This window comes from Chlorocebus sabaeus, chromosome 20 (genome assembly GCF_047675955.1).
Source record: "Chlorocebus sabaeus isolate Y175 chromosome 20, mChlSab1.0.hap1, whole genome shotgun sequence".
Classification (NCBI taxonomy): domain Eukaryota; kingdom Metazoa; phylum Chordata; class Mammalia; order Primates; family Cercopithecidae; genus Chlorocebus; species Chlorocebus sabaeus.
The window spans coordinates 12611631-12638226 of NC_132923.1; the positions used below are offsets into that span (position 1 = coordinate 12611631).

The following is a 26596-nucleotide window of genomic DNA, read 5'->3' on the forward strand; positions in this document are numbered from 1 at the left end:
AGCCAGTAACAAAAAGACAAATGCTGTATGATTCCACTTACATGAAGTATCTACAAAGTAGTCAAATTCATAGACACAGAAAGTAAAACAGTGGTTGCTAGGGGTTGGGGTGAAGGAGAAATGAGAAAATGGTGTTTAATGAGTATAGAGTTTCAGTTTTGCAAGATGAAAAACTTCTAGATATCTGTTGCACAACACTGTGAATATGGTTAACACTAAACTGTACACTTAAAAATGGTATATGCTAAATTTTATGTGTTTTTTGCCATAATTAAAAAAAAATCCAAAGCTATCCCTTACTTTAGAATTGTGCTGACAGACCAGTCAGCTGTGTTGTCATTAGATCATCATCTTTTTTTGGTGTGTCTGGTAAGGGTAATGGAAATACCAGAAACCTGACAAATAATAGTTGTGGGTCTTTTAAGTTCTGTGGGGTGCTGCTATTTCTATCACTTTGTGATGCTTTTCCATTAGCTTTTTTTCTATTGAATAGTTTCACGCCTTTCTAGTTTTCATTTCAGAGTGAAATAGATATAGCAAGTGCAATACTTTGAAACAATCCTTTTTTTCTCCTTCAGGTGTGATGATGATCAGATGTCTAACGATAAGGAACGGTTTGCCAGGTAATATAGTAGTAGGTAATATATCATATAATATGATCCATGTTGTAGAACCAGACAATCCTAGCATATTAACTTTTAATTTTTTCTGGATGAGACTGAATTTCTTTGTCCAATCTCTTTCCTGTTTGGAAGTATGGGAAACTTAGTATTATAACTATCATTTATGTTCAGGTGACATGGCTTCAGACTGGCAGTATATTTTATACAATGTTTTTCTGTGTATGTGATAACTAAAGCAATGTGCTTGCAAGGTTTCCATAGGAACACAAATTATGGATTTTGTGTTTGCATTTATTATTAAATAGATCTACAAAAATAGGAATACAGATAATGGTTCTGTTATTTTATTTTATTTATTTATTTATTTTGAGGCAGAGTCTTGCTCTGTTGCCCATGCTGGAGTGCAATGGCGCCATCTCGGCTCACTGCAACCTTCACCTCCCGGGTTCAAGCGATTCTCCTGCCTCAGCCTCCTGAGTAGTTGGGATTACAGGCGCCTGCCACCACGCCCGGCTAATTTTTGTATTTTTAGTAGAGATAGGGTTTCAACATGTTGGTCAGGGTGGTCTTGAACTCCTGACCTTGTGATCCGCCCGCCTCAGCCTTCCAAAGTGCTGGGATTACAGGTGTGAGCCACCGCACCCAGCCTATTTTATTTTTTTGAGATAGAGTCTCACTCCGTCGCCCATGCTGGAGTACAGTGGTGTAATCTCAGCTCACTATAACGTCTGTCTCCTGGGTTCAAGTTGTTCTTCCACCTCAGCCTCCCGAGTAGCTGGGAATACGGGCATGTGCCACCATGCCTGGCTAATTGCTAATTTTTGTAATAATTTTTTTTTTTTTAGCAGAGATGGGGTTTCACCATGTAGGCCAGGCTGGTCTTGAACTCCTCACCTCAAGCGATTCACCCACCTCAATCTCCCAAAGTGCTGGGATTATAGGTATTAGCCACTGTGCCCAGCCTATTATTTTATTTTAATATGTGTATATTTTTAGAGACATTTTAGAGACATTGTTTTCACTGTGTTTCCCAGGCAGGAGTACAGTGGCATGATCATAGCTCACTGCAGCCTCAAACTCTGGGGTTTCAGTGATCCTTCTACCTCAGCTTCCCAAATATTGGGATTATATGCATAGCCACCATGCCTGGTTGGTCCTGTTCTTTTAAAAATGACAGTAAGAGGCCAGGAGTGGTAGCTCATGCCTGTAATTCCAGCACTTTGGGAGGCAGAGGCGGGTGGATCACTTGAGGTCAGGAGTTCAAAACCAGCCTGGCCAACATGGTGAAACCCCATCTCTACTAAAAATATAAAATATATAAAAATATAAAAATTAGCCAGGCATCGTGGTGGGTACTCTTAATCCCATCTACTCTGGAGGCTGAGGCATGAGAATTCCGTGAGCCTGGGAGGCAGAGGTTGCAGTGAGCAGAGATGGCACCATTGCACTCCAGCCTGGGTGACAGAGCAAGACTTTGTCTCAGAAAAAAAAAACCAAAACGACAGTAAGGAAACAGTTTTTGTGGCAAGTAAAGTTTTGAGTGAAAAAACTTAAATTTGTTTAAATTACCTATCAAGATGATGAAATATACTCTGTTTTTTATTAAATTCTTCTTAACTTAAATGTCAGTTTTCTTTTTAGAAAATTTTTATTAAATATTAGGCAATAAATTATTTCTTTTTTATAAATTAAGTTTGCAGCTACCTCAGAAAAATGAATAATCTGTTATTTCAAAATCCAGTGATTAACCGAGCACTTAGCATTTAGTATTTATTCATTGCTGATGCTCCTGGTCTCGGGAACATACTTTGAGAACCATTGATGTAGAGACATAAGAAATATCAGGGGAAGTAGTTAAAAACTATTCTGAAGTGGTGAGATGCAATCTCAGGCTTTGAATTAGAGGATATTATATAAAATGCATTGTAGGGATATTTCTCTGGTAGCAGTTATAGAATTGATTAAAGGGATGGACTGTTGGACTATAAGGAGATAGATAGGAAGCTGCTGAAATAATAAGACAGCTATAAAATCTTGAGGGCCGGCCGGGCGTGGTGGCTCAAGCCTGTAATCCTAGCACTTTGGGAGGCCGAGACGGGCGGATCGCGAGGTCGGAAGATCGAGACCATCCTGGCTAACACGGTGAAACCCCGTCTCTACTAAAAAATACAAAAAAACTAGCCGGGCGAAGTGGCAGGCGCCTGTAGTCCCAGCTACTTGGGAGGCTGAGGCAGGAGAATGGCGTAAACCCGGGAGGCGGAGCTTGCAGTGAGCTGAGATCGCGCCACTGCACTATTCCAGCCTGGGCAACAGAGCCAGACTCCGTCTCAAAAAAAAAAAAAAAAAATCTTGAGGGCCTGGGCTAGATTGGCAGTGGCAACAGGAAAGGAGTGAAGTTAAGAGGTTTTTGAAGAATAATTTGTTTATCAAAGTTAATTGAAGTAGACACTTGTCTTTAGGATGTGAACCATCTCTAAAATGAGAAGTTAATCATAGATATTTGGAGGATAGTTTTTCAACCTTCATTAAAAAGTCAGACCATCAATATTATTGGTAGTAAAGGTCCACAGTATCTTGATGAAATTTCAAAAAGCCATGAAAACATGGCGTGAATGATTTTAGTCTTCGTTTGTCCTGCTTAATGTGCATATATTTCATTCAGAAATACTGGGGTGGATAAGGGATTGTGGATCTGTAGTAGTAGGGGCAGTAGAAATAGGAATTTTAGATGCTTAACTTTTTTTTCAAACAACAGAATTCATTCATATGATTTGTTAAGGTAGTGCATCTCACATATCCTCCTTGGGAATTCAATAGAGGGTCTTAAAAGCTGAAAATTGCTCAACTTTTTGAAAAAAAAGAAGTTTGTAGTTTGTTAAGGAACTATCTAGAAGAAATAACCCAAGGAATGTAAAACTCTAAACTGCTGAATATCACTTATTTCTCCTTCTCTTGTCCTCAGAATATATGCGTAAATTTTTACATTCTTCTTCCTTGTTACTGTGTTATTTTCTGTCTATTGACCATTTTATAAAAACATTCCCATATATTGATAAGGCTATTGTATTCGTCATTTTTGATAGCTAAATAATCTTTTAGCTTGTTAACCTGTTATACTTAGACATTTTATTCGGGGCCTCTTTATCTATATAAATGTATTTAAAATGGAATTGACACATTCCTGATACATTGGCCTGCTAACACCTTGCTATTTCTTCAGTTGCCACCTATCATTACAGTATCTCAGTTTTCTGGAAAAATTTAGTGATGGTTCTTTGTATCCTTCTCTAGTGGAGGGGGAATTGTTACTTTTGATCCATTCCTGTGTGGCTATACTGCAGAGAAATGGCAAAGGGACTGAATCAAAGTTAAGAATTACTTTGGGAACAAATCAATAATAGAGGACATGCCAGAAACCTAGTTCTTAGAGTTATTTATATAATTTCTCCAGTGAAATCTGGTTGGTTATTTTGTCATTGTGTGGCACATGCATGTGTTGTTTGTGTGAGAGACAGAGAGATTGTATTTGTGATCACTTGTTTGATACTATCATCTTTAATTTACTCTGTCTTTAATTTTGTCATTATAGAATAGCACATGTGGATATCATTTTCTTTCCAGATTGGGAGCAGTGTATGAAAATGGTATTCCTGAATTCCCTTTGTTTGTTCTTGTTCAGACTCTGTATATCTTTGGTTCCTACAGAGATCGATTGGCAAAATGCTTCCTGTGTTTAGATCATGTTAATTTACAATATATATTGGCTTTGCTTTTATGTTGACCTTTATCTTGTAAGTTACTTTTTCTTTATCCTAACAGATGACTTTGTAGAGTTACAGGCAAGGTTCCTGCCTATAATTCATTTCCCTCCTCTCTTCTCTGCATCTGTTTAGTTCTATATACTTTTCTCTCTTCTTTCTCCTTTTCTTTTTTTATCCTCCCTCCATTTCCTTTCCCTTCCTCCTTCCTTTTTTCCCTTCCTCCCTCCCCTCTTCCTTCCTTCTTTTTTATTTTAATTTTAGCTTAGTTCATTAATTCTATTTTTAGGTCGGATGATGAGCAGAGCTCTGCGGATAAAGAGAGACTTGCCAGGTAGGAGAACAGTGTCTTTTAGCATGATGAAGCAGATGATGCTGCTTTTTCTATCCTTTTTCTTACTCTATCTTTTCTTCCCCTTTCTCTTTGTATTTTTCCTTATCTGTGGCAAGAGAGGACAAGATTTTTTAGAAGTTTGAGTGTAACAGGAACTTTGGCTTTCCCCATCAGAAAGTGGGTGAGTTGAGGGAACTTTGCTTAGGGATTTAAGAAATTGCTATTAAGTTTTTTTCTTTTTTTCTTTATGTCAGTACTAAGTTTCACAGAACAAAAAGCTCTTAGAAGTAATGCAGCTGTGCCAGTTGGTGCTTTAATAGGGAAATACTCTTTTTATCAGAAAACCACAAATATATCTATATTTGTGATTAGCTCCCAGTATTTAGGCCTCAGCATTTACTCTACACCTCTAGGAAACTCACACCTATTTTCCTATGAAGACTCACAGCCTAGATTATTCTCACAACAGAACTAGTGTTGCTTTGGTGATCTAATCCTTTCTTGTGGTAGTTTTCTAGAAAAGTTTTAGTTTCCTTGATGTGGCTATTTAAAAGACCAGGTTTCTGTACTTACGTGTCAGAAATCTGTCAGATACTAGGAAGATGAGTGCTTTATGTTTGAGAGTAGAATTTTATGTCTTAGGCAAAGTGTAACTAAATATGGGCCTATGTGTTGAGACCCTTTTTGCCATTTAGAAAGGAGACTCTGGAATTCTCTTTGGAGACTGTTGTTTGTAATGCAGAAATACTGCAGAAGAAATATGCATAGACTTTTCTGTTTTCTAGTATCCGTGATTTGGGGGTGACTTAGGAAATAGATCATTGATGCTGATACCTATTTTTACTATTTTCCCCCTTTTTTCTACTATTTCCTCTTTAATCTGGGCCACAAACTCATTTTGCTGCCAGTTTAACTCGAGCTTCTTACTAACCCTTTCACTATTCAGAAAATGGATTTGGCATGATGTGGTGGAGAAAACATCGTATTGGGAAGAGAGCAGCCTAGGGCAAGTCACTTATGTACTTGACCTCCCTTTGCTCTTCTCAGAAAAAAGAGATTTATGTTAGATTTTTAATTTTCTTTCTTTTTTTTTTTGACAAATAATTTTTGTTCAAGTAGAATTCTTAGGTGGTAACAGAAATAAATAAAAGAGATAAAGCAAGCCGGGCACAGTGGCTCATGCTTGTAACCCTAGCACTTTGGGAGGCTGAGGCGGGCAGATCACGAGGTCAAGAGATCGAGACCATCCTGGCCAACTTGGGGAGACTCCATCTCTACTAAAAATAAAAAAAAAAATAGCTGGGCGTGGTGGCGTGCACCTTTAGTTGCAGCTACTCTGGAGGCTGAGATAGGAGAATTGCTTGAACTCAGGAGGTGGAGGTTGCAGTGAGCCGAGATCCCGCCACTGTACTTCAACCTGGGTGACTTTTTTTTCCATCTCAGAAAAAAAAGAGAGAGAGAGAAAATATTTCAAGCAAATATTTGAGTAGAAGCAGAAATGCAGCATGTTGCTTGGTTATCTCCTTGAGGCATCCCGATGGAGGACACTGAGAAATTTAATGGGCTTTAAAAAATTCCTGTTGGAAAACTACTGGATTATTCCTGTTAACAGTGATACCTTTCTGTCTTAATTTTGAGGAAGTCAGTGTTGGAGCTGTGGTCTGTTTACCTGGGTGAGATTCAGATTGTCTCTTGCCAGACCTTTAATCATCCTCCTCTCCACTCCACTCCTGCTCTCCAGTTAACTTTGTCCCAGACGGGGGACCCATATAGGACTTTTAGTAGATGGTGTATCTTAAGTCTTGTAAGAAGTTGAGTGCACTGGCAGCACACCCAGATAAAGAAGGTAGGACTTTGTCCATTAATGGGCCAAATAAAACTTCAAAATCTTCAAATTCTGCCTTTTAATGTTGCAAATAAGAGAGAGACTTACCATATTTTATAGACCAAGGAAATCTATACCATCAATTCTTGTATCAGCTGTGGAGCTACATACTTGAGTTGGCAAAAATTGATCCTTTTATTTTCTGGCCTTTAAATAGTTGAATTAGTCAACATGGGAGTTAACCAAGCTGAGGTTATATGTTCCAATGGAACTTAAGTGAGTAAAATCAGCATTTAGAAATATTGTCATTTCTTTCTTTCTTTCTTTTTTCTTTTTGAGATGGAGTCTTGCTCTGTCACCCAGGCTGGAGTGCAGTGGTGCAATCTTGGCTCACTGCAACCTCCACCTCCTGGATTCAAGTGATTCTCCTGTCTCAGCCTCCTAAGTAGCTGGGATTACAGGGGCATGCCACTGTGCCCTGCTAATTTTTGTATTTTCAGTAGAGACAGGGTTTCACCATGTTGGCCAGGCTGGTCTCGAACTCCTGGCCTCAAGTAATCCACCTTCCTCAGTCTCCCAAAGTGCTGGGATTACAGGCGTGAGCCACTATGCCTGGCCTGTCATTTCTTAAAACAGCTTTTTTTCTGAGGGAGTGGTAATTTGCAAATGATGTGAAGTTTCCAGGAAATAGGGGGAAGGGAATTGTATTATCTGCTTGTTCTCTGTCTGCCTTATTAGTTCTGTTTCATGCTTGCTTTGCATGAGAAGGTTGGCAAACCTTATTTTAACTGCTGAGACTTAAGCATCACTAAATCTGAATACCACATTCTTCAGCAGCACACTTGGTGTCCATATCACTCTCCCTGCTACCAAATAACCAGATGTGACCACCTGGATGGGGCTTCTCTCTCTTTCCATGCAGGGAAAATCACAGTGAAATTGAACGGCGGCGACGGAACAAGATGACAGCCTATATCACAGAACTGTCAGATATGGTACCCACCTGTAGTGCCCTGGCTCGAAAACCAGACAAGTTAACCATCTTACGCATGGCAGTTTCTCACATGAAGTCCTTGCGGGGAACTGGCAACACATCCACTGATGGCTCCTATAAGCCGTCTTTCCTCACTGATCAGGTCTCTGGGACTTACAGTTCTGAGAAAGTCTAGAATCTGGGTGAACCTCTTGAAAGTTTTCGTTTTTTGGACAAGAATTCAGCTTTTCAGGAAAAAGTCAGACAATGGGAAAATGAATTTCAGTTCTTAGTTATAACATTAATTAGCATTGGGACAATGAGAAGTAGAGAAGAGTTGTGAAAACCATTTAACAAACTAATAAGTATTAATATTTGAGAACTTGACTCATGAATATAGCATATAGGATGGAAGAAGAACAGTGGACTCACAGAGGGAATGACTATGTCCATGGAACCAGTTTTCTTCCTTGCCTTTAGGGTTATAGAAGATGGAAGAAATCTATTTCTTATCCCTGAAGCAGCTTCTAGTTTTAGTAATAGAATGAATCTGTCCCTCTTTTGGTGATACAATAACTGAGAGTCTAATTGTTGCTTGGGATGTGCTCTGTTACATTTGATGCACTATGAAAGACAGAAGGCATAAACATTTTCTGCCTTTTAGGAGCTTCATCTGAATATAAGTACGTGAGTGGCAGGATACAACAGAAAATGACAGGAAAATGCATAAAGAGAGGAATTGTATTTTTTAATTAGTAATTTTATGTGGGACTAGATAGACATATACCAAAGGGATGGCTAAAGAGAACAGAATGGCTAGACTTGAGTGAGGATGGTTAGGGAAGACTTCGGAGGGTAAGGAAGCCATGTTCTATTTTGGTTATTAAAATAACATGATCATTACAGAAAAATTTGGAAAATGTAGGAGGTATAAGGAAGAAAAAAATTTACTTCAGTATCAATCAAGTATGCCCTTAATGTCACCAATTTAATCAAATGATTAGAAAGGAGGAGAGAATATAGTTTGAGAAAATGGAAAAAGAATTTTTCCAAATAGGATGGTCTACTTAAAAGTACATGCTTTATAGTTACATACATTGAAATAGTTAATATGCTTTAACAGTACATGTGCAGGTATTCAACAAACTCCAGTTACGCACCTTTTGTGGGCAAACCAGGTGTGTTGTGCTATGAGAAATAGAAGGAATGGTAAGAGAAATGGTTTTCTGGTGGAAACAGACATGTAAATAAATAAAGTAAACATAGAACTAGTTCTATAACGGAAGTGTGGTAATGAATCCTGTAGAAATGCAGATATGGAAAATGAGTTGGGGAGTAGTGTTGAGGATTTTGGGAATCACTTGAGCAAAAACTTAGAAGTGTGGAATAATTGGGTTGTGCAAAGAAAGTCAAGTGTTTTAGCATGTTTTTGGGAGGTAATAGGAAGGCAGGCTGGGATCTAATGATGGAATGTTTAGGTGTTAAATAATTTAGATTTTAATTTTTATGCAGTGGGGAGACATCAAAAATGTATTAGCAGATCTGGTAGCATTTTAAGGATGGATTGAAAGCAGGGCAATTACTTAATTAGTTTTGGCAAAAGATGACTAGTACAGTGACAAAGCATTGGAAAGTAGAATTGATAAAACTGAGTTATCACTGGAATGTGAGAGAATAGTTAGATTTTGAGGCTTCTAGCTTGGGAGGGTGCTGTTAAGAAAGAATATTGGAAGAGCATGGCAGGTTGTATTTTTAAGAGGGAAATAATGATTCAGGTTTTGGAATGTTGATGTTGAGTTGCTAGTAGAATATTTATAAATTTTTTGCAGATACTTGAAAGTCAAGTCTGCTGAAAGCTCAGGAAAAAAAAATTAGTCAGGTCTAGGGATATAGACTTGGGTATTTTTTTGTTTTTTTTGAGACGGAGTCTTGCTCTGTCGCCCAGGCTGGAGTGCAGTGGCCGGATCTCGGCTCACTGCAAGCTCCGCCTCCCGGGTTTACGCCATTCTGCTGCCTCAGCCTCCCGAGTAGCTGGGACTACAGACGCTCGCCACCTCGCCCGGCTATTTTTTTGTATTTTTTACTAGAGATGGGGTTTCACCGGGTTAGCCAGGATGGTCTTGATCTCTTGACCTCGTGATCCGCCCGTCTCGGCCTCCCAAAGTGCTGGGATTACAGGCTTGAGCCACCGCGCCCGGCCTACTTGGGTATTATTTCGTAGTGGGGAAGAGTGAATATGATTTCCCAGGAAGAAAGTATGGTGTTAATAAAGAGAACTTAAGATGAACTTTGGAAATGTCTACATTTAAGACTTGAACAAAGGAAAGGAAGTCTGAAACAGAAGAGGAAGCAAAAATTGGAGTACAGCCTCATAGAAGGAGGTAGGAAAAAATAAAATGTAAAGGATAAGATGGACAAGATTGTCAGATTCTGCAGAGAGGTTGAATAAAGTGATGAAGACCCAGGAGAAGGGACTTGAATTGGAGGACATTAGTAACCTCCTTAAAAATACATGTATGCTGTTCCTGGCAGAACAGAAACCAAACCGAACAGGAAAACAGTAGTTTAGAGTGCAGATTGACGTGGGATTGAGAAATAATTGAAAGGTAAGAGGATAAAGCCAGTGAATATAACATTATTCTTAGTATAAGCTTCCTGCTGAAAAAGAGAGATGAGATGGGTCAAAGTGAGGGAAGATTTACATAGAATTGAGAAAACCTGATCATTTTTATAGGCCTCAGGGGAAAGAGAGAAAGTTGGAATATTTGTCAAGCAAGATCCTAAAAAGAAACCAGACAGTATGGAATTAAGAAGTCAATTATTGTTCATGGTAAGCCTTTTTTTTGAGACAGGGTCTCTTGCTCTGTCACTCAGGCTGGAGTGCGGTGGTGTGATCTCAGCTCACTGCAACCTCTGCTTCCCAGGCTCAAGTGATCCTCCCACCTCAGCCTCCCGAGTAGCTGGGACTACAGTCATGTGCCACCACACCTGGCTAGTTTTTTTTGTTTGTTTTGTTTTGTTTTGTTTTTGTTTGTTTGTAAAGACGGAGTTTCGCCCTGTTGTCCAGGCTGGTCTTGAACTCCTGGACTCAAGTGACCCTCCCACTTTGACCTCCCAAAGTGCTGGGATTACAGGCGTGAGCCGCTGTGCCTAGCCCAAGCCTTTTTATTCTTCTTGAATCCTGAGATAGAGAGGAAGAGGTGGATAGTGACAGAGAAAGTGAAGAAATATGTATTAGAAAAAACTTTCTTATTTTTGAAGGTAACTGCGTTTAGGGTGGAAACCTGTGACTGTGGATCAGGTGTGAGCCAGCAGTTGCTTATGGAGAGATGCATATGGCCTGAAGTGTCTTACTTCTTCCTGTGAATAGAAATACTTGTTTTTTCAGAGTTCAATATTAACTTCTATTTCTTTTCCTTGGGCAGGAACTGAAACATTTGATCTTGGAGGCAGCAGATGGCTTTCTGTTTATTGTCTCATGTGAGACAGGCAGGGTGGTGTATGTCTCTGACTCCGTGACTCCTGTTTTGAACCAGCCACAGTCTGAATGGTTTGGCAGCACACTCTATGATCAGGTGCACCCAGATGATGTGGATAAACTTCGTGAGCAGCTTTCCACTTCAGAAAATGCCCTGACAGGTGAGAGTTATGTGTATGGGAAATGAATGAGAAGTCCTTTCTTCTTTTTTTCCTGAGGCTTAAGAGATGTTTTAGCCTTTAAATTGGTTTGTTGACTCTGGCAAGACTTCAAGAATTTTCTCCTTTAATGAATATAAAGGAATTCTTTTTATCCATATGAGATTGTCTACTTTGTGGCTCATCCCTAGAAAATATTTCATTAATGATAATATTTTACATTTATCTTAATATTAGTGTAAATAGAACAGTAAAAGCCAAATCTACAGTACTGTTTTTTTTTTTTTTTTTTTTTTCCATTCTAAGGGAATTACCCATGCTTTTATCTCATTTGTATGGATCATTATCTGGTATTTTTTCTACCTCCTAGTGCTTGGCTTTGTGCTAGGTTCAATGATAACAGCTTTTTATTCTATAGATATGGTCATTGGTTGGTGTACAAGGTGTTTTATGTTGTTGTTTGTATCTGTACTGTTGTTCTTTTTTTCTCCCCTATTTTATTATGTTCAGTCTTTTGGCCAGAGTTTGGCTAGAGGAAACAAGTCATATCTATTCTTGAGCAACTCTAGAAAAAAATTTAAAGTGGAAGCAGATAAAACCTGGTAGTTAAAATGCAAGAAATTTCAATATACTCATATTAGTGTTGTTGATCTTTAGTTTTCCTCCTTTTTTCCCCCCCAAAAAGAAACAGGGTCTCACTCTCTTGCCTAGGCTGGAGTGCAGTGGTGCATCATAGCTTACTGTAATCTTGAACTCTTCTGGGCTGAAGTGATCTGCCTTACGGCTTCTTGAGTAGCTAGGAGTAGTTCATGTCACCACACTTGGCCAATTTTTAAATTTTTTGTAGAGACAGGTTCTGTCTGTTGCCCAGACTGGTCTCAAACTGCTGGTCTTCAGCATTCCTCCCACCTTGGCTTCTCAAAGTGCTGGGATTACCGGCATGGGCCACTGCACTTGACCAGTTTTCCCCTCCTGTATGTTTTTATGATTTCATTTTTCTAGTTCTTCCTTTTCCCCAAAAGTTGTTCTTCGTTTCTATATAATAAAGAAGACAAACAGATCTATATGTTTCTATAACATATAAAATTACTTGGTTTTTTTCTTTGTAAAGTTTTTTATTTTTGTTTTTTTTTGAGACAAGGTCTTGCTTTATTGCTGAGGCTGGAGTACAGTGACTCTTCACAGGCACAGTCATAGCACACTACAGCCTCAAACTCCTGCACTCAAGCAGTCCTCCTGCCTCAGCCTCCTGATTAGCTGAGACTACAGAAAATTACTTGTTTTTCAACCAATGACATTTACTCTGTATGTATGTCTGTATGTGTATACAAATAATCAGGCATGAGAATATAGCCTTGCCTCTTGTTTTCTAATACTACTTTCCACTCCTACTTTTGCTTGCACAATGTTATTTTCAGTGCTGCCTTTGAACTTAAGAGTGAGATTCATTGATGATAATTGAAGTATTTTAGACTTGAAAAAAAAAATTCATCTCCTGCTTGGTCAGTTCTAAGCAAGGAGATTAAGGGCATGAATAGGATGCTTGCTTATCTTTGCCTTCAGTGTCTCTCCCCCTCTTCCCCACACACAAAAATGCACTCCAGACTGCTCTTCACATCCTCCTTCAGGGCGTATCCTGGATCTAAAGACTGGAACAGTGAAAAAGGAAGGTCAACAGTCTTCCATGAGAATGTGTATGGGCTCAAGGAGATCATTTATTTGCCGAATGAGGTGAGTGTCAAGCTGAGGATTGTGATTTGGTATAGGAAGGATCAAGAGCTGAGAGTTTTATTTCTGTTGGAGTTAAGTTGGATTAGCTCCAGTGGATTAAATTTAACTCTCCCTACCCAGATGGATTGTAACACAGAATAAAGTATTTGGTAAAGGAACTAACGTTTCTGAACTTGCCAGACACTATGATAGGTGCTTTCTGTCATCTTATTTCATCCTCACAATTGCTCTGTAGTGTAAGATTGATGGTTACTATTTTGCAGATGGAAAAACATATATAAAGAAATGAACTTGGCTGGGTGCGATGGCTGAAGCCTCTAATCCCATCACTTTGGTAGGCTGGGGAGGGTGGATCACCTAAGGTCAGGAGTTCGAGACCAGCCTGGCCACCATGGTGAAACCCCGTCCCTACTAAAAAAAAAATACAAAATTCGTCGGATGTGGTGGTGTGCACCTGTAATCCCAGCCACTTGGAGGCTGAGGCAGGACAATTGCTTGAACCCAGGAGGCAGAGGTTGCAGTGAGCTGAGATTGTGCCATTGCACTCCAGCCTAGGCAAAAAGAGTAAAACTGTCTCAAAAAAAAAAAAAAAGAGAAAAAGAAATGAATTTCCCACTATTACATAGTGTTTGATACAGGATTTTGTTTTAATTCATAGTTGTCTGACTACAAAACCTGTACTTTTTCCCCATTACAACACAAGGCAATATCCATTTACTCAGATCATTTCTTCTTTTTGTTTTTGGTTAGAAATTTGAGACTTCCTATGTCTTTCAGTTAGTGTTTAGTGTTTATAAATTATATACTGTATATTTTAGGATTCTGTAGAAAAGATGGTGGTCCTTTCTAAACAGGTACAAAAGACGTCTTGGGGTCACAAAGTTCAGGTTATATAATGGAAATTGACTACATTGTACTAAAAGGATGGTTGCTAGAAATTATGGGTAGGATATTAAAGGTTTGCTTGGAGAGGCACAAAATTGAACATTATATGGTTTAGTGATTTATTTTTATTTTTATTTATTTATTTTTTTGAGACGGAGTCTTGCTCTTTTGCCCAGGTTGGAGTGCAGTGGCGTAATCTTGGCTCACTACAACCTCTACCTCCTAGGTTCAAGCGATTCTCGTGCCTCAGTTTCCTGAGTAGCTGGATTGCAGGCGCATGCCACCACAGCTGGCTAATTTTTGTATTTTTAGTAGAAACAGTGTTTCACCATGTTGGCCGGCCAGCCTCAAACTCTTGACCTCAAGTGATTCGCCTGTCTCGGCCTCCCAAAGTGCTGAGATTACAGGCCTGAACCACTGTGCCCAGCTTGTAACTTAGAGTAGCTTCTAGACTCAGACTGCTGGATTTTGTTTTAATCCATATTCTGTGGATTTGAATTCTAGCTTTGATGCTATCTTCTGAAACCTTGGATGATTACATGACTACATTATGCTTTGATTTAATCATCTCAATGGCAATAATGTTAATACTGACTTTATAAAGTTGTTATGAAGATTAGATGAATTAATATATGTAAAGATATTTAGAACAGAACATGACATGTATTAACCCTATGTAAGTTTTATTTTTATTTTATAGAATAGGGAGAGGGAAAGTAGCATTGGCAGGAGTATCCCAATATGTGGACATGGCTAATGCAAAGACATAGGCAAGAGCGAGATAATAATGAACTATAGCAATTACATTAAGTTGTGGTTAATGTAGAGCAGTAGTAAGCAAACCACAGCCCTTTGTTTGTAAATAAAGTTTTATTGGAACATAGCCATGCCCATATTTTTACATGTTATCTATGGCTACTTTCATGCTATAATGCTAGAGTTGACTAGTTGCAACAGACTTTCTGACCCATGAAGCTGAAAATACTTACTCTCTGGTACTTTACAGAAAAAGCTTACCAACTCTTGATGTTGAGATTATTTGCATTTGAAGAATATATGGAACATTTTGACTTCAAATTCTAAAAGTTCTAGAAATATTAAACCTGACTTACCTTTATCCTTCATTATTAGAAGCATTACCAATTTTCTATGTCTAATTGTATCCAGAGCCTGTTATTCTGCTATTACTGTGGAAAGTTCTTTGATAGTGCAGCCTGATTGCTTTTAATCTCTTTGTTCTTTGAAACAGGTGTGGCAGTAGCTCTGTGGACCCAGTTTCTGTGAATAGGCTGAGCTTTGTGAGGAACAGATGCAGGTGAGATCCTAAGTGGTGAAAACCAAAGGGATGGCCAAATACCTGTAGAGATTATCACACTTTTACCTATCTTACTGTAGTCGTTCCTTCAGCATCCCTCACTTTCATCCCTTACCTCCCAGTTACTTTTTTTTCTGGCAATATTTTCCTAAACTTCTAAAACTTCTCTTGAAAATCCTGTTTAAGGAAGTTGCTATGCTATTTTACCTGCTTTCCTCCTACTGCATACCTTTTGGTTACTTTACTTTGGCAAGGGTAAAAATGTGGTGGTCATTTTTGGGTGGGAAAGCTGATTATCCTGTTTTGTAAACTCCTAAGAGCCTAAACTTAAAGGTACTAAGCCAGCATTGCCCTTTGAGTTTTACTGGGTAGATTTTTTTTCCCCTAATTCCTGTAACTCTTCTAGGAATGGACTTGGCTCTGTAAAGGATGGGGAACCTCACTTCGTGGTGGTCCACTGCACAGGCTACATCAAGGCCTGGCCCCCAGCAGGTAAGAAAGTGAAACAGTAGATATTTCCCCTTAGTACCGTTGGTTTCTCACAGAGTCCATGAAAGCTAATATTTATTATATATACCTGGTATATGAAATGTACTTTTGTATAATATGAAAGAAAATAGGAAAGTAAAATACACAATCTTTCCCTTCCATTATTGAGCTTTTATTCCAGTTGAGGAGATAGATAATTCAGGCTGGAAAATGATTCAATGTTGGCTATGTCACAGAATGTGGTTTTTAAATGCACAAATTTATACTGAACATATGTGTTCTAAGCATTTCTTGCAAAGAAGCATAGACATTGAATGCAGTTAATTTGAGAAAGCTTTCTAAACTAGGAACAAGACTTTGAGGGAAAAGGGGGAAATGCCTTTATTGTAATAACTTACTGAGGATATTCTCTGCAAAGGCTTTAAATCAAGCTTTGAGCAGATTGGCTTTACTAGAACTTGAGGTCAAACACGGAATGTGAGAAAGGTGATTGGGTTGCAGGAATCAACGTTTTAAGTTGGCTTGTCAGAGTTTCCAAATCTTAGCAACTTTATTACTTCCCTGCTGCATGGATATTATTGGACAATAGGGATTTGGGGGAGACAGAAACTAAGAGAAAAGAGAAGCAAGGTGATGTGTTTCAGAAAGAGGTTAAACTTTGGACGTGGAGAAACCTGGATATGATTCCTGTCATTGTTATTTATTAGTGGCATTGCCTAGGGTAAGTTGCTTGACCTTTATAAAGCTCAGTTTTCTCATCTGTAATTTGGAGTTAGTACATCCTGTATAGGGGTTTTGTGAAGATTAGATTTAATTTAAGGAAAGCATCTAGCCCAGTGCCTGGCATATGGCAGGTACCCAATAAAAGTAGTTAATGTAATTTTAAAAAATTTCACTGAAGTAGTAATGACATTTGAATTACTTAGTCTATATACTACATAATCCATACATTTAAAGTATGTTATCTTTCATACCTCTGTGTAGCATCAAGGAATACTATTTTTCTGGATAAAAAGAATATAACTGTGCAAACAATAGGGGAGAAATGCAGTCTTCTTCCTTTTCTCTGTAAAACATGGGTTTCTCTCTTTTCCAAGGGACATGAATAACTATTGATGGTTGGTATAACTTCGTTTTGGGTTGCTTTCTAACTTTAAAAGTCACAGATTAGGCAAAGCATAAATTTTCTGCCTATAACATGGTCATAGAATGGATGTCTTCATATATGCCTTATTTGGCCAGCATCGTTTTTTAGAATACTCTGGGTAGGACTTGTAGTTCCAGTTTACTATAATTAACATGGGTAAAAGGTAGGAATCAATATATATGTAAATACTTAAAACAATGACTAGCATATATGGTAAATTTTATGTAATTGTTTATTTTTATTTTTATTTATCATTCTCTATTGCTTTATGCTTAGCCTCTTCATAACTGGATGTATTTTGTTTTGTTTTGCTTTTTGTTTTTTTTTTTTTGAGAGGGAGTCTCACTCTGTCTGTCACCCAGACTGGAGTGCAGTGGCACGATCTCGGTTCTCTGCAGCCTCTACCTTCTGGGTTCAAGTGATTCTCTCACCTCAGCCTCCCAAGTAGCTGAGATTACAGGCGCACGCCACCACGCCTGGCTAATTTTTGTATTTTTAGTAGAGATGGGGTTTCACCGTGTTGGTCAGGCTGGCCTCAAGCTCCTGTCCTCAAGTGATCTGCCCACCTCGGCTTCCCAAATTGTTGGGATTACAGGCGTGAGCCACGGTGCCTGGCCCATAAATAGGTCTATTTTGAATCTTTACTTGTCTGAGTTTTGAAGGCATTTGAGTTGGAGGTCCCTGTTAAACCTTTTAACCTCACCTTTCTGAAGGTGTTTCCCTCCCAGATGATGACCCAGAGGCTGGCCAGGGAAGCAAGTTTTGCCTAGTGGCCATTGGCAGATTGCAGGCAAGTATGAATTTTCCACATGTATATCCCCTTTCAATTAGAAAAAATCTTCAGGACTCGTTCCTGTTAATTTTCTTTTACTTTCTGAATACAAATGAAGAATTCCACAAAACTGTAAAAATTTGAAGGAATATGGCATTGATAGTGACCATTGCTATTCTTGGACTTAAGTAGAAGTTGAAAAGCATGAGAGGAGGGAGATCTTTTTCCCCTTGTCTTAATTTTAGCTTTACTATGCTTAATTTTCAATTTCCAGTTAATCTCCTTTCCCCTTGTACAAAAGAAGAAAGATCCTTTTCATTTTATCATTACCTGACTAACATTAGGAAAGTGGAATTATTTTGATTTTTTTTCATAAGTATAGATAAGTTTCTTGGTTACTTGTACCATATCAGCCTGAGTAATGAGCTCAGCCTAGCTAGATGAAAGTATGTGGATTTTGGGTTGAATAAACTTTATTCTTACTTTACTAACTTGGTAAAGTGTAAATGTTTGGGAGTAGAGCTAGACCTTATGCCTTGTCTGATTGTGATTGTCATTTTTTTTCCTTTTTGGATAAAATGTGAATGTTTAGAAAGTCCTAAAACGGAATCTTATATGTATGCAAAAGACCATGAGGAGATAGGAAATACATCTGTAAAGACTGGTGTCATTTTACCTCATTTTTATCTCTTCACTCTCAGGTAACTAGTTCTCCCAATTGTACAGACATGAGTAATGTTTGTCAACCAACAGAGTTCATCTCCCGACACAACATTGAGGGGATCTTCACTTTTGTGGATCACCGCTGTGTGGCTACTGTTGGCTACCAACCGCAGGTGAGAGCTGGAGCTATTACATCACTAATACTTAGGCCTCCATTTTCCTTTGGCTGTTTTGAGATTATGTAATCATGTAGTTCCTAAGATAGCCAAAACATACCAACCTCAGTTGAGAAAAAGAGATCATCATATTCTGTTAGTACCTAACATTATTTTCAGCTTCCTATTAGGACTGTCATCTCATGTAGAGAAATATGGCTTGTCAAACCAGGTGGGAACAGCAGGTACAAATATGTATTTATTTTTTGTTATTCATATTAATACAGATAATGATTCAAAGGTACTCATATTAATTAGTTACACCAGTATAGCCACATTTAGATAATTCACGTTATTACCTAAATGAATAATGGCCCATAAAACATGCAGATTTAGCACCAGTTATTATAATTTACTCCTGCAACAGACCAGTTAGCCATCTCTGAATTGACTCATCATATAAACTTTTAAAAGGGTTGTGGGAAGGAAAGACTTCTGGCTGTGGCTATGTGAAAGAGGTTGGTGAAAAAGAGGTCTTGAAAACAAAGAACAAAGAGAATTTACACTACCTGATTCAACACTAACTATAAAGCTATTACCAAGACACTGTGGTGTTGGTGTAAGGACATAGATCAATAGATCAGAATAAGGTCTATTCTTATACTTGTCAACTAATTTTCAGCAAAGGTGCCAAGACAATTCAATGGATAAAATAAATATTTCTAACAAATGGAACAATTCGATATCTGTATGCAAAAAAAAAAAAAACCACACCCAAAAATAAAAACACATAGATCTTATACAATTTACAAAATCAGCTCAAAGGCCTAAATGTGTAAGAGCTAAAGTTACAAATAAACTCCTAGGAGAAAATCTCTGTGATTTTGAGTTAAGCAAAAGATTTCTTACATGACACTAAAAGCATGATTCACAGAAGAAAAAAAATGATAAATTGGATTTAATTGTAATTAAAGTTTGCCGTCTTTAAAGGATATTATTAAGAAAATGAAAAAAACCAGACATAAATGGAGAGAAAATAGTTACAAATCATATATCTGAAAGAGGCTTTGTACCAGGAATATGTAAATAACTCATTAAGACAAACAGCTGGTAAAAAAGGGCACAAGACTTGACATTTGACCAAAGAATAAATATGCATTTATGCACATGAAAAGATGCTCAACATCTTTTTACCCTTAGGAAACTGCAAATTAAAATCACAATGAGATACCCACTAGAATGGCTATAATCAAAAAGTATTGTTGAAAATGTGTAGAAGCTGGAAGGAACCCTCATACATTGCTGATAGACTTGTAAAATGGTATAGCTACTTTGCAAAAGCATTTTGGCAATTTCCTACAAAGCTAAACACACTCTTATCCTATTACCTAGCAATTTCATTCCTAAGTATCTACCTAAGAGAAATGAAAACATGTTCACACATAGATTTGTACATAGTTGTACACAGTTCATATCTGTATTATTCATAATAGCCAAAAAATGGAAACTATTTAAACGTCCATTAACATTTTGTAAATGAATACACAACTGTGTTGTATCCATGTTAGAATACTACTGAGCATAAAAAGGAATAAACTACTGATAATGCAACCATGTAGATGAACTTCAAAAATACCGTGCTCAGTGAAAGAAGCTAGACCCAAAAGACCACATACTGTTTTGTTTTATTTATATGAAATTTGTAGAAATAGCAGAACTAGAGAGGCAGAAAGCAGATTTGTGGTTGGCTGGGGAGGGGAGTGGGAACAGAGATTGACTGCAGATAGTCCAAGGGAACTTTTTGAGGCAGTGAACGTGTTCTAAAACTGGATTGTGGTAATCATTGCACAATTGTATAAATTTAGTAGAAATCATCAAATCATACACTTAGAAAGGCTGAATTATGAATATAAATTATACCTAAAATTTATAATCTCATTAAAATAAATATATAATATTCTGAAAAAGAAAAATGTTTTAGAAGCCAGCTCCTTAACAGATTCTATCTTCTTTTAGTATATTTCATCTTTTGTTTATTGTCTTATTTTTCCCTCCACGCTTAACTATAATCTTAGGATCAAAACAGAAGAAATAAAATCCAGGTCCCCAGCTGATGGACCAGGCCAGTTAGATGACCATAAAAGTATATATCTTGGCTGGGTATGGTGGCTCACACCTGTAATCCCAGCACTTTGGGAGGCCGAGGCAGGTGGATCACTTGAGGTCAGGAGTTCGAGACCAGCCTGACCAACATGGTGAAACCCTGTCTCTACTAAACAAAAATACAAAATTAGCCAGGTGTGATAGCACATGCCTGTAATCCCAGTTACTTGGGAGGTTGAGGCAGGAGAATTGCTTGAACCCAGGAGGCGGAGGTTGCAGTGAGCCAAGATCGCGCCATTGTGCTCCAGCCTGGGCAACAAGAGCAAAACTCCATCTTAAAAAAAAAGTGTATATCATACTTTTCTTTCTTCTAGGAACTCTTAGGAAAGAATATTGTGGAATTCTGTCATCCTGAAGACCAGCAGCTTCTAAGAGACAGCTTCCAACAGGTAACTTTTTTCCTGGTTTGGTTCTGAATAAATATTTATCATATTCACTCCATAAATATTGACTACTGATTAACTGAACACTGTGGCAGGCACTACAGTTTTATGTTCTTTAGTACTTAATCTGCATTTTTAAGAAATAGAAAAGGATTAATACTTTGAAATTATGGATAATCCCCAAGGTATTTCTGTTTGGCTTTGGCTATTTACTGTCTTGTATTCAATTAACTGTATCCAAGGAGCTGTCTTTAAGGTATTTAAACTATTGGGCCAAGCATGGTGGTTCATGCACCCAATCTCTGTAGATGCTGTGAAAATAGATGTTCTCATCTGGGCGCCGTGGCTCACACCTATAATCCCAGCTCTCTGGGAGGCTGAGGCAGGTGGATCACTTGAGGCCAGGAGTTCAAGACCAGCCCGGCCAACACAGTGAAACCCCATCTCTACTAAAAATACAAAAAATTAGCCTGGTATGGTGGTGCATGCCTGTAATCCCAGCTACTCGGGAGGCTGAGGCACAAGAATCACTTGAACCGGGGAGGCAGAAGTTGCAGTGAGCTGAGATCATACCACTGTACTCCAGCCTGGATGGCAGAGCTAGACTCTGTCTCAAAAAAAAAAAAAAAAAAAAAAAAAAAGAAAACGGTATACTTCACTAAGCTTGTAGTAGAAAAATTCATTTTATACAGTTAATTTTTTTTTTAGGAGTCTAGTTCTGTCGCCAGGGTGGAGTGTAGTGTGTGATCTCGGCTCACTGTAACCTCTGCCTCCCGGGTTCAAGCGATTCTCCTGTCTCAGCCTCCCAAGTAGCTGGGATTACAGGCACGCGCTGCCACGCCCAGCTAATTTTTGTATTTTTAGTAGAGACGGGGTTTCAACATGTTGGCCAGGATGGTCTCAATCTCCTGACCTTGTGATCCACCCGCCTCAGCCTCCCAAAGTGCTGGGATTACAGGCGTGAGCCATTGCGCCCAGCCTAGACGGTTCTTTTATGGATGAGTGAGAGTTGTAATGAATTATATAAGCTGACTGTTAATTGTCATTCTCAGGCTTCAGCTCCTGAAAATATCTGGTGAATTTTATAGACATGGCTTTCGATAATGGTTTTTACTTTGTATTAGACAAGTCAATTAACCTCTTTAAGTCTCAGTAGTGTTCTTACTGATACAATGAATATATTAATAGTACCTTAATTCAGATGGTTGTTGGGAAGATAAATAAGGTAATGAATATAAAACACATCACCCAGTATTTGATACATAGTATTACAAAATAGGTGGTTGGCTTCTAATACTGTTTTTTTATTTTTTATTTTTTAATTTTTAGGAATATAGAGTTAAAAGATTATTTTCTATTCCATGAGACTAGTATGTAAAATAACCTAACATTGGCGGGGCATGGTCACTCACGCCTGTAATCCCAGCACTTTGGGAGGCTGAGGCAGGTGATCACTTGAAGCCAGGAGTTTGAACCAGCCTGGCCAACATCTTGAAACCCCGTCTCTATTAAAAATACAAAAATTAGCCAGGTATGGTGGCTCATGCCTGTAGTCCCAACTACTTGGGAGGCTGAGGCACGAGAATTGCTTGAACCCAGGAGGCAGAGGTTGCAGTGACCCAAGATTGCCCCACTACACTTCAGCCTGGGTGATAAAGCAAGACTGTCTAAAAATAAAATAAAATAAAAAATAGAATAACTTAAATTACTTTTAAAAAGCAAAACAAGACTAAAGCCAACTTAATTTTATTTATGGAAACCTCTGTAGATACTGTGAAAACACATGTTGTCTGGGCGCCGTGGCTCATGCCTATAATCCCAGCACTTTGGGAGGCCAAGGCAGGCAGATCATTTGAGGTCGGGAGTTTGAGACCAGCCTGGCCAACATGGTGAAAACCCATCTCTACTAAAAATACAAAAATTAGCTGGGTGTGGTGGGGCACACCTGTAGTCCCCAGCTACTCAGGAGGCTAAGGCAGGAGAATCACTTGAACCCGGGAGGCGGAGGTTGCAGTGAGCCAAGATTGCACCATTGCACTCCAGCCTAGGCGGTAGAGTGAGACTCCATCTCAAAGAAAAAAAGAAAAGAAAAAAAATGAAAACAGATGTTCTCAGATTTCAGGGAAAAAAATAGGACTGAAGAGCAACATGTAAGCTATATTCAATGTCATTAAACTTACCAATTTCTGGTATAGACTTGTAAAGGTAGCTCAGAGTATTTTTAATGGATTTCCCAAGGGAAGTAGGGAAACAGTCTTTTCCTTCCTGGAAATAAGTATTATTCCTTTTTGACTAGAATAGTAATAGGTTGGTGCAAAAGAAATTGTGGTTTTTGCCATTTTTTTTTTTAATGGCAAAAATGCAATGACTTTTGCACGAACCTAATAAGAAAGCTTGAGTCTCTGGCCGGGCTCAGTGGCTCAAGCCTATAATCCCAGCACTTTGGGAGGCCAAGGCAGGCGAATCACGAGGTCAGGAAATTGAGACCATCCTGGCCAACATGGTGAAACCCTGTCTCTACTGAAAATACAAAAATTAACTGTGCATGGTGGCACGTGCCTGTAATCTCAGCTACTCGGGAGGCTGAGGCAGGAGAATTGCTTGAACCAGTGAGTCGGAGGTTGTAGTGAGCTGAGATTGCGCCACTGCACTCCAGCCTGGTGACAGAGCGAGGCTCCGTCTCAAAAAAAAAAGGCTGGGCACAGTGGCTCACGCCTGTAATCCCAGCACTTTGGGAAGCCGAGGTGGGCGGATCACGAGGTCAGGAGATCAAGACCATCCTGGCTAACATGGTGAATACACCGTCTCTACTAAAAATACAAAAAATTAGCCGAGCGTGGTGGCACGTGCCTGTAGTCCCTGCCACTTGGGAAACTGAGGCAGGAGAATCGCTTGAACCTGAGAGGTGGTGGTTGCAGTGAGTAGAGATCGCACCACTGCACTCTAGATGAAAGGAAGCATGAGAAATATGCTTCCATATTGAATCACTTAGTTTTTACTCTCATTTTGTTTTAATATTGAAAAATACTGGTGCCTCAAGGCAATGACAAGAGTTTTAGGGTTGTAGAAATGGGAAAATTTTTATTTATTTTTGTAATGAAAATTTTCTATGAGTTCCACTGATGGCATGAAAACTTTTCCAGGTGGTGAAATTAAAAGGCCAAGTGCTGTCTGTCATGTTCCGGTTCCGGTCTAAGAACCAAGAATGGCTCTGGATGAGAACCAGCTCCTTTACTTTCCAGAACCCTTACTCAGATGAAATTGAGTACATCATCTGTACCAACACCAATGTGAAGTATGTATTATACAGGAGCGTGAAAAAACTGTTTTTCCTCTACTCTCACAACACAAAATACTTCTGATGCCCTATGTGAGGGGTAAACAATCAAGCAATAACACAAAAATTAGCCAGGCATGGTGGCATGTGCCTGTAGTCCCAGCTACTCGGGAGGCTGAGACAGTAGAATCGCTTGAACCTGAGAGGTGGAGGTTATAGTGAGCTGGGATCACCCCACTGCACTCCAGCCTGGGCTACAGAGTGAGATTCCGTTTCAAAAAAAGATAAAAAAGAAAAAAAAAAAATCAAGCGATCAGTTCTGCAGTGGACACCACCTGGGTGTCCTTCCATTCAATTCAGTTCACTATCTACTCGGAGATAGCATCAGATCCCCCAAATTGTGGATGCAGTACCACAGTACTTCCAATGCCAGTTGCAAGCCCCAGGTTGTTTTACCTGTGCATCTAACTGACCAGCTGTCTCCCATGACCCCCTACTTGGGTTCAGTCAATTTGCTTGAATGGCTCGGGGAACATTTACCTATGTTTACCAGTTTATTATAAAAGATATTACAAAGGATACTAGTGAACATCAGATGAAGTGATAGATAGGGCAAGGTAAGGAGGAAGGAGCACAGAGCTTTCAAACTCTTTCTGGGTGGACTACCCTCCAGGGATTTCCATGTGTTTACCTATTAAGAAGCTCCTCAAACCCAGTCCTTTTGGGTTTTAATGGAAATTTCATTATGTAGGCATGAGTGATTAAATCATTGGCCATTGGTGATCAACTTAACCTTAGGTCCCACTTCCCTCCATGAGGTTGCAGGTTAGGGCTACAAGTCCCAACCCTCTAATTTTGCCTTGATCTTTCCATGGACAAGCCCCCATCTTGAAGCTACCTAGGGGTTGCCGGCCTTCAGTCAACTCATTAGCAGACAGAAAGACACTTATCACACTGAAGATTCCAAAGATTTTAATTGGTAAAAATCCAGATCCACTTATACATGGATTTTTTTCAGTAAATGTTTTGGAAAATTCTTTTGATATTTGTGACAATTTGAAAAACCTGAAAATAAGCTACATAGCCTAGATGTATTGAAAAAATTAGAAAAAGTTAGGCATGTCATGCATGAATATAGTAAATATATATAAATTCTAGTCTATTTTATCATTTACTACCATACAACATATACAAATCTATTATAAAAAGTAAAAATGCTGGCCAGGTGCAGTAGCTCACACCTGTAATCCCATCACTTTATCACTTTGGGAGACCGAGTTGAGCAGATCACTTGAGGTCAGGAGTTCGAGACCAACCTGGCCAAAGTGGTGAAACCCTGTCTCTACTAAAAAAAAAAAAAGAAAATACAGAAATTAGCTGGGCATGGTGGCACGTGCCTATAGTCCCAGTTACTTGGGAGGTTAAGGTATGAGAATCACTTGAACCTGGGAGGTGCAGGTTGCAGTGAGCTGAGATCGTGCCAGTGCACTCCAGCCTGGGTGACAGTGAGACTCCATCTCCCCAAAAAAAAAAAGTAAAAATGCATCACAATGTATACATACACACCATTTGTACAATGGCACCATTTGTAGTTGAGAGAAATGTAAACAAATGTAAAGATGCAGTTTTAAATCATAACTGTGTAAAGTTAACGGTAGTATATACTATACTATTGTAATAATTTTGTAGCCACCTCCTATTGCTCAATTGTTGCCAGTTTGCTTAAAATTCTGTGTGATGCTAATCATCTCTTCATGAGCAATTCACTCCCATAAATTGCATATTGCAGTAAAAAGTGAAATCTCTTGGTTCTTGCATATTTTTCATCATGTTTAGTGCAATACTGAAACCTTGAATAACATTTGGGAACAGTATGAAGTGCCACTAGTGATGCTGGAAGTCTTCCCAAGAAGCAGGGAAAAGTCATGACATTATAAGAAAAAGGTGAATTGCTTGATATGTACTGTAGAATGAAGTCTGCAGGTGTGGTTGCTTGACACTTCATATAGATGACTCATCTTGTAAGTCATCTTGTAAGATGATATAAGCTTATGATAACGATAAATACAGTACAGTGCTGTAAATGTATTTTCCTTATGATTTTCTTAATATTTTCTCTTTAACTTTATTGTAAGAATACAGTACATAATACATACAATATACAGAACGTGTTAATCAACTGTTTATGTTATTGGTAAGGCTTCTGGCCAACAGTAGGCTATTAGTAGTAAAGTTTTGGGAGAGTCAGAAGTTACAGTCGAATTTTCGACGGCACAGGGGTGGGTGCCCCTAGCCTCCATGTTCAGCAATCAGTTGTATTTCATAATATCACATAGGCATTTTCCAATGTTGGGATTTCTAATGTACCAGCTCTTCTTAGTCTTATCAAGCTATTCCCTTCTCCTCACTTTTCTAGTATTAAACACCATTAGTTTGAAGTTCCTCATTTTCCAACTTATAGGATTTG

General features: G+C 38.7%; 1 protein-coding gene across 6 annotated transcripts in view; it reads left to right on the forward strand.

Annotated features, from left to right (window-relative positions):
* Positions 1-26596, forward strand: part of ARNT (aryl hydrocarbon receptor nuclear translocator) — a 64834-nt gene that overhangs the window by 26669 nt on the left and 11569 nt on the right. For 2 of the 6 annotated variants that reach the window (XM_037997995.2, XM_037997996.2), the window contains exons 4-14: positions 579-623; positions 4671-4715; positions 7463-7676; positions 10939-11152; positions 12754-12880; positions 15015-15080; positions 15487-15572; positions 17430-17506; positions 18190-18324; positions 20784-20858; positions 23996-24147. In XM_037997995.2, the coding sequence (XP_037853923.2) occupies positions 579-623; positions 4671-4715; positions 7463-7676; positions 10939-11152; positions 12754-12880; positions 15015-15080; positions 15487-15572; positions 17430-17506; positions 18190-18324; positions 20784-20858; positions 23996-24147 (1236 nt within the window). The remainder of the gene's footprint in view (positions 1-578; positions 624-4670; positions 4716-7462; positions 7677-10938; positions 11153-12753; positions 12881-15014; positions 15081-15486; positions 15573-17429; positions 17507-18189; positions 18325-20783; positions 20859-23995; positions 24148-26596) is intronic. The other 4 variants (XM_008019287.3, XM_008019286.3, XM_008019284.3 and 1 more) reach the window with 3 other exon arrangements.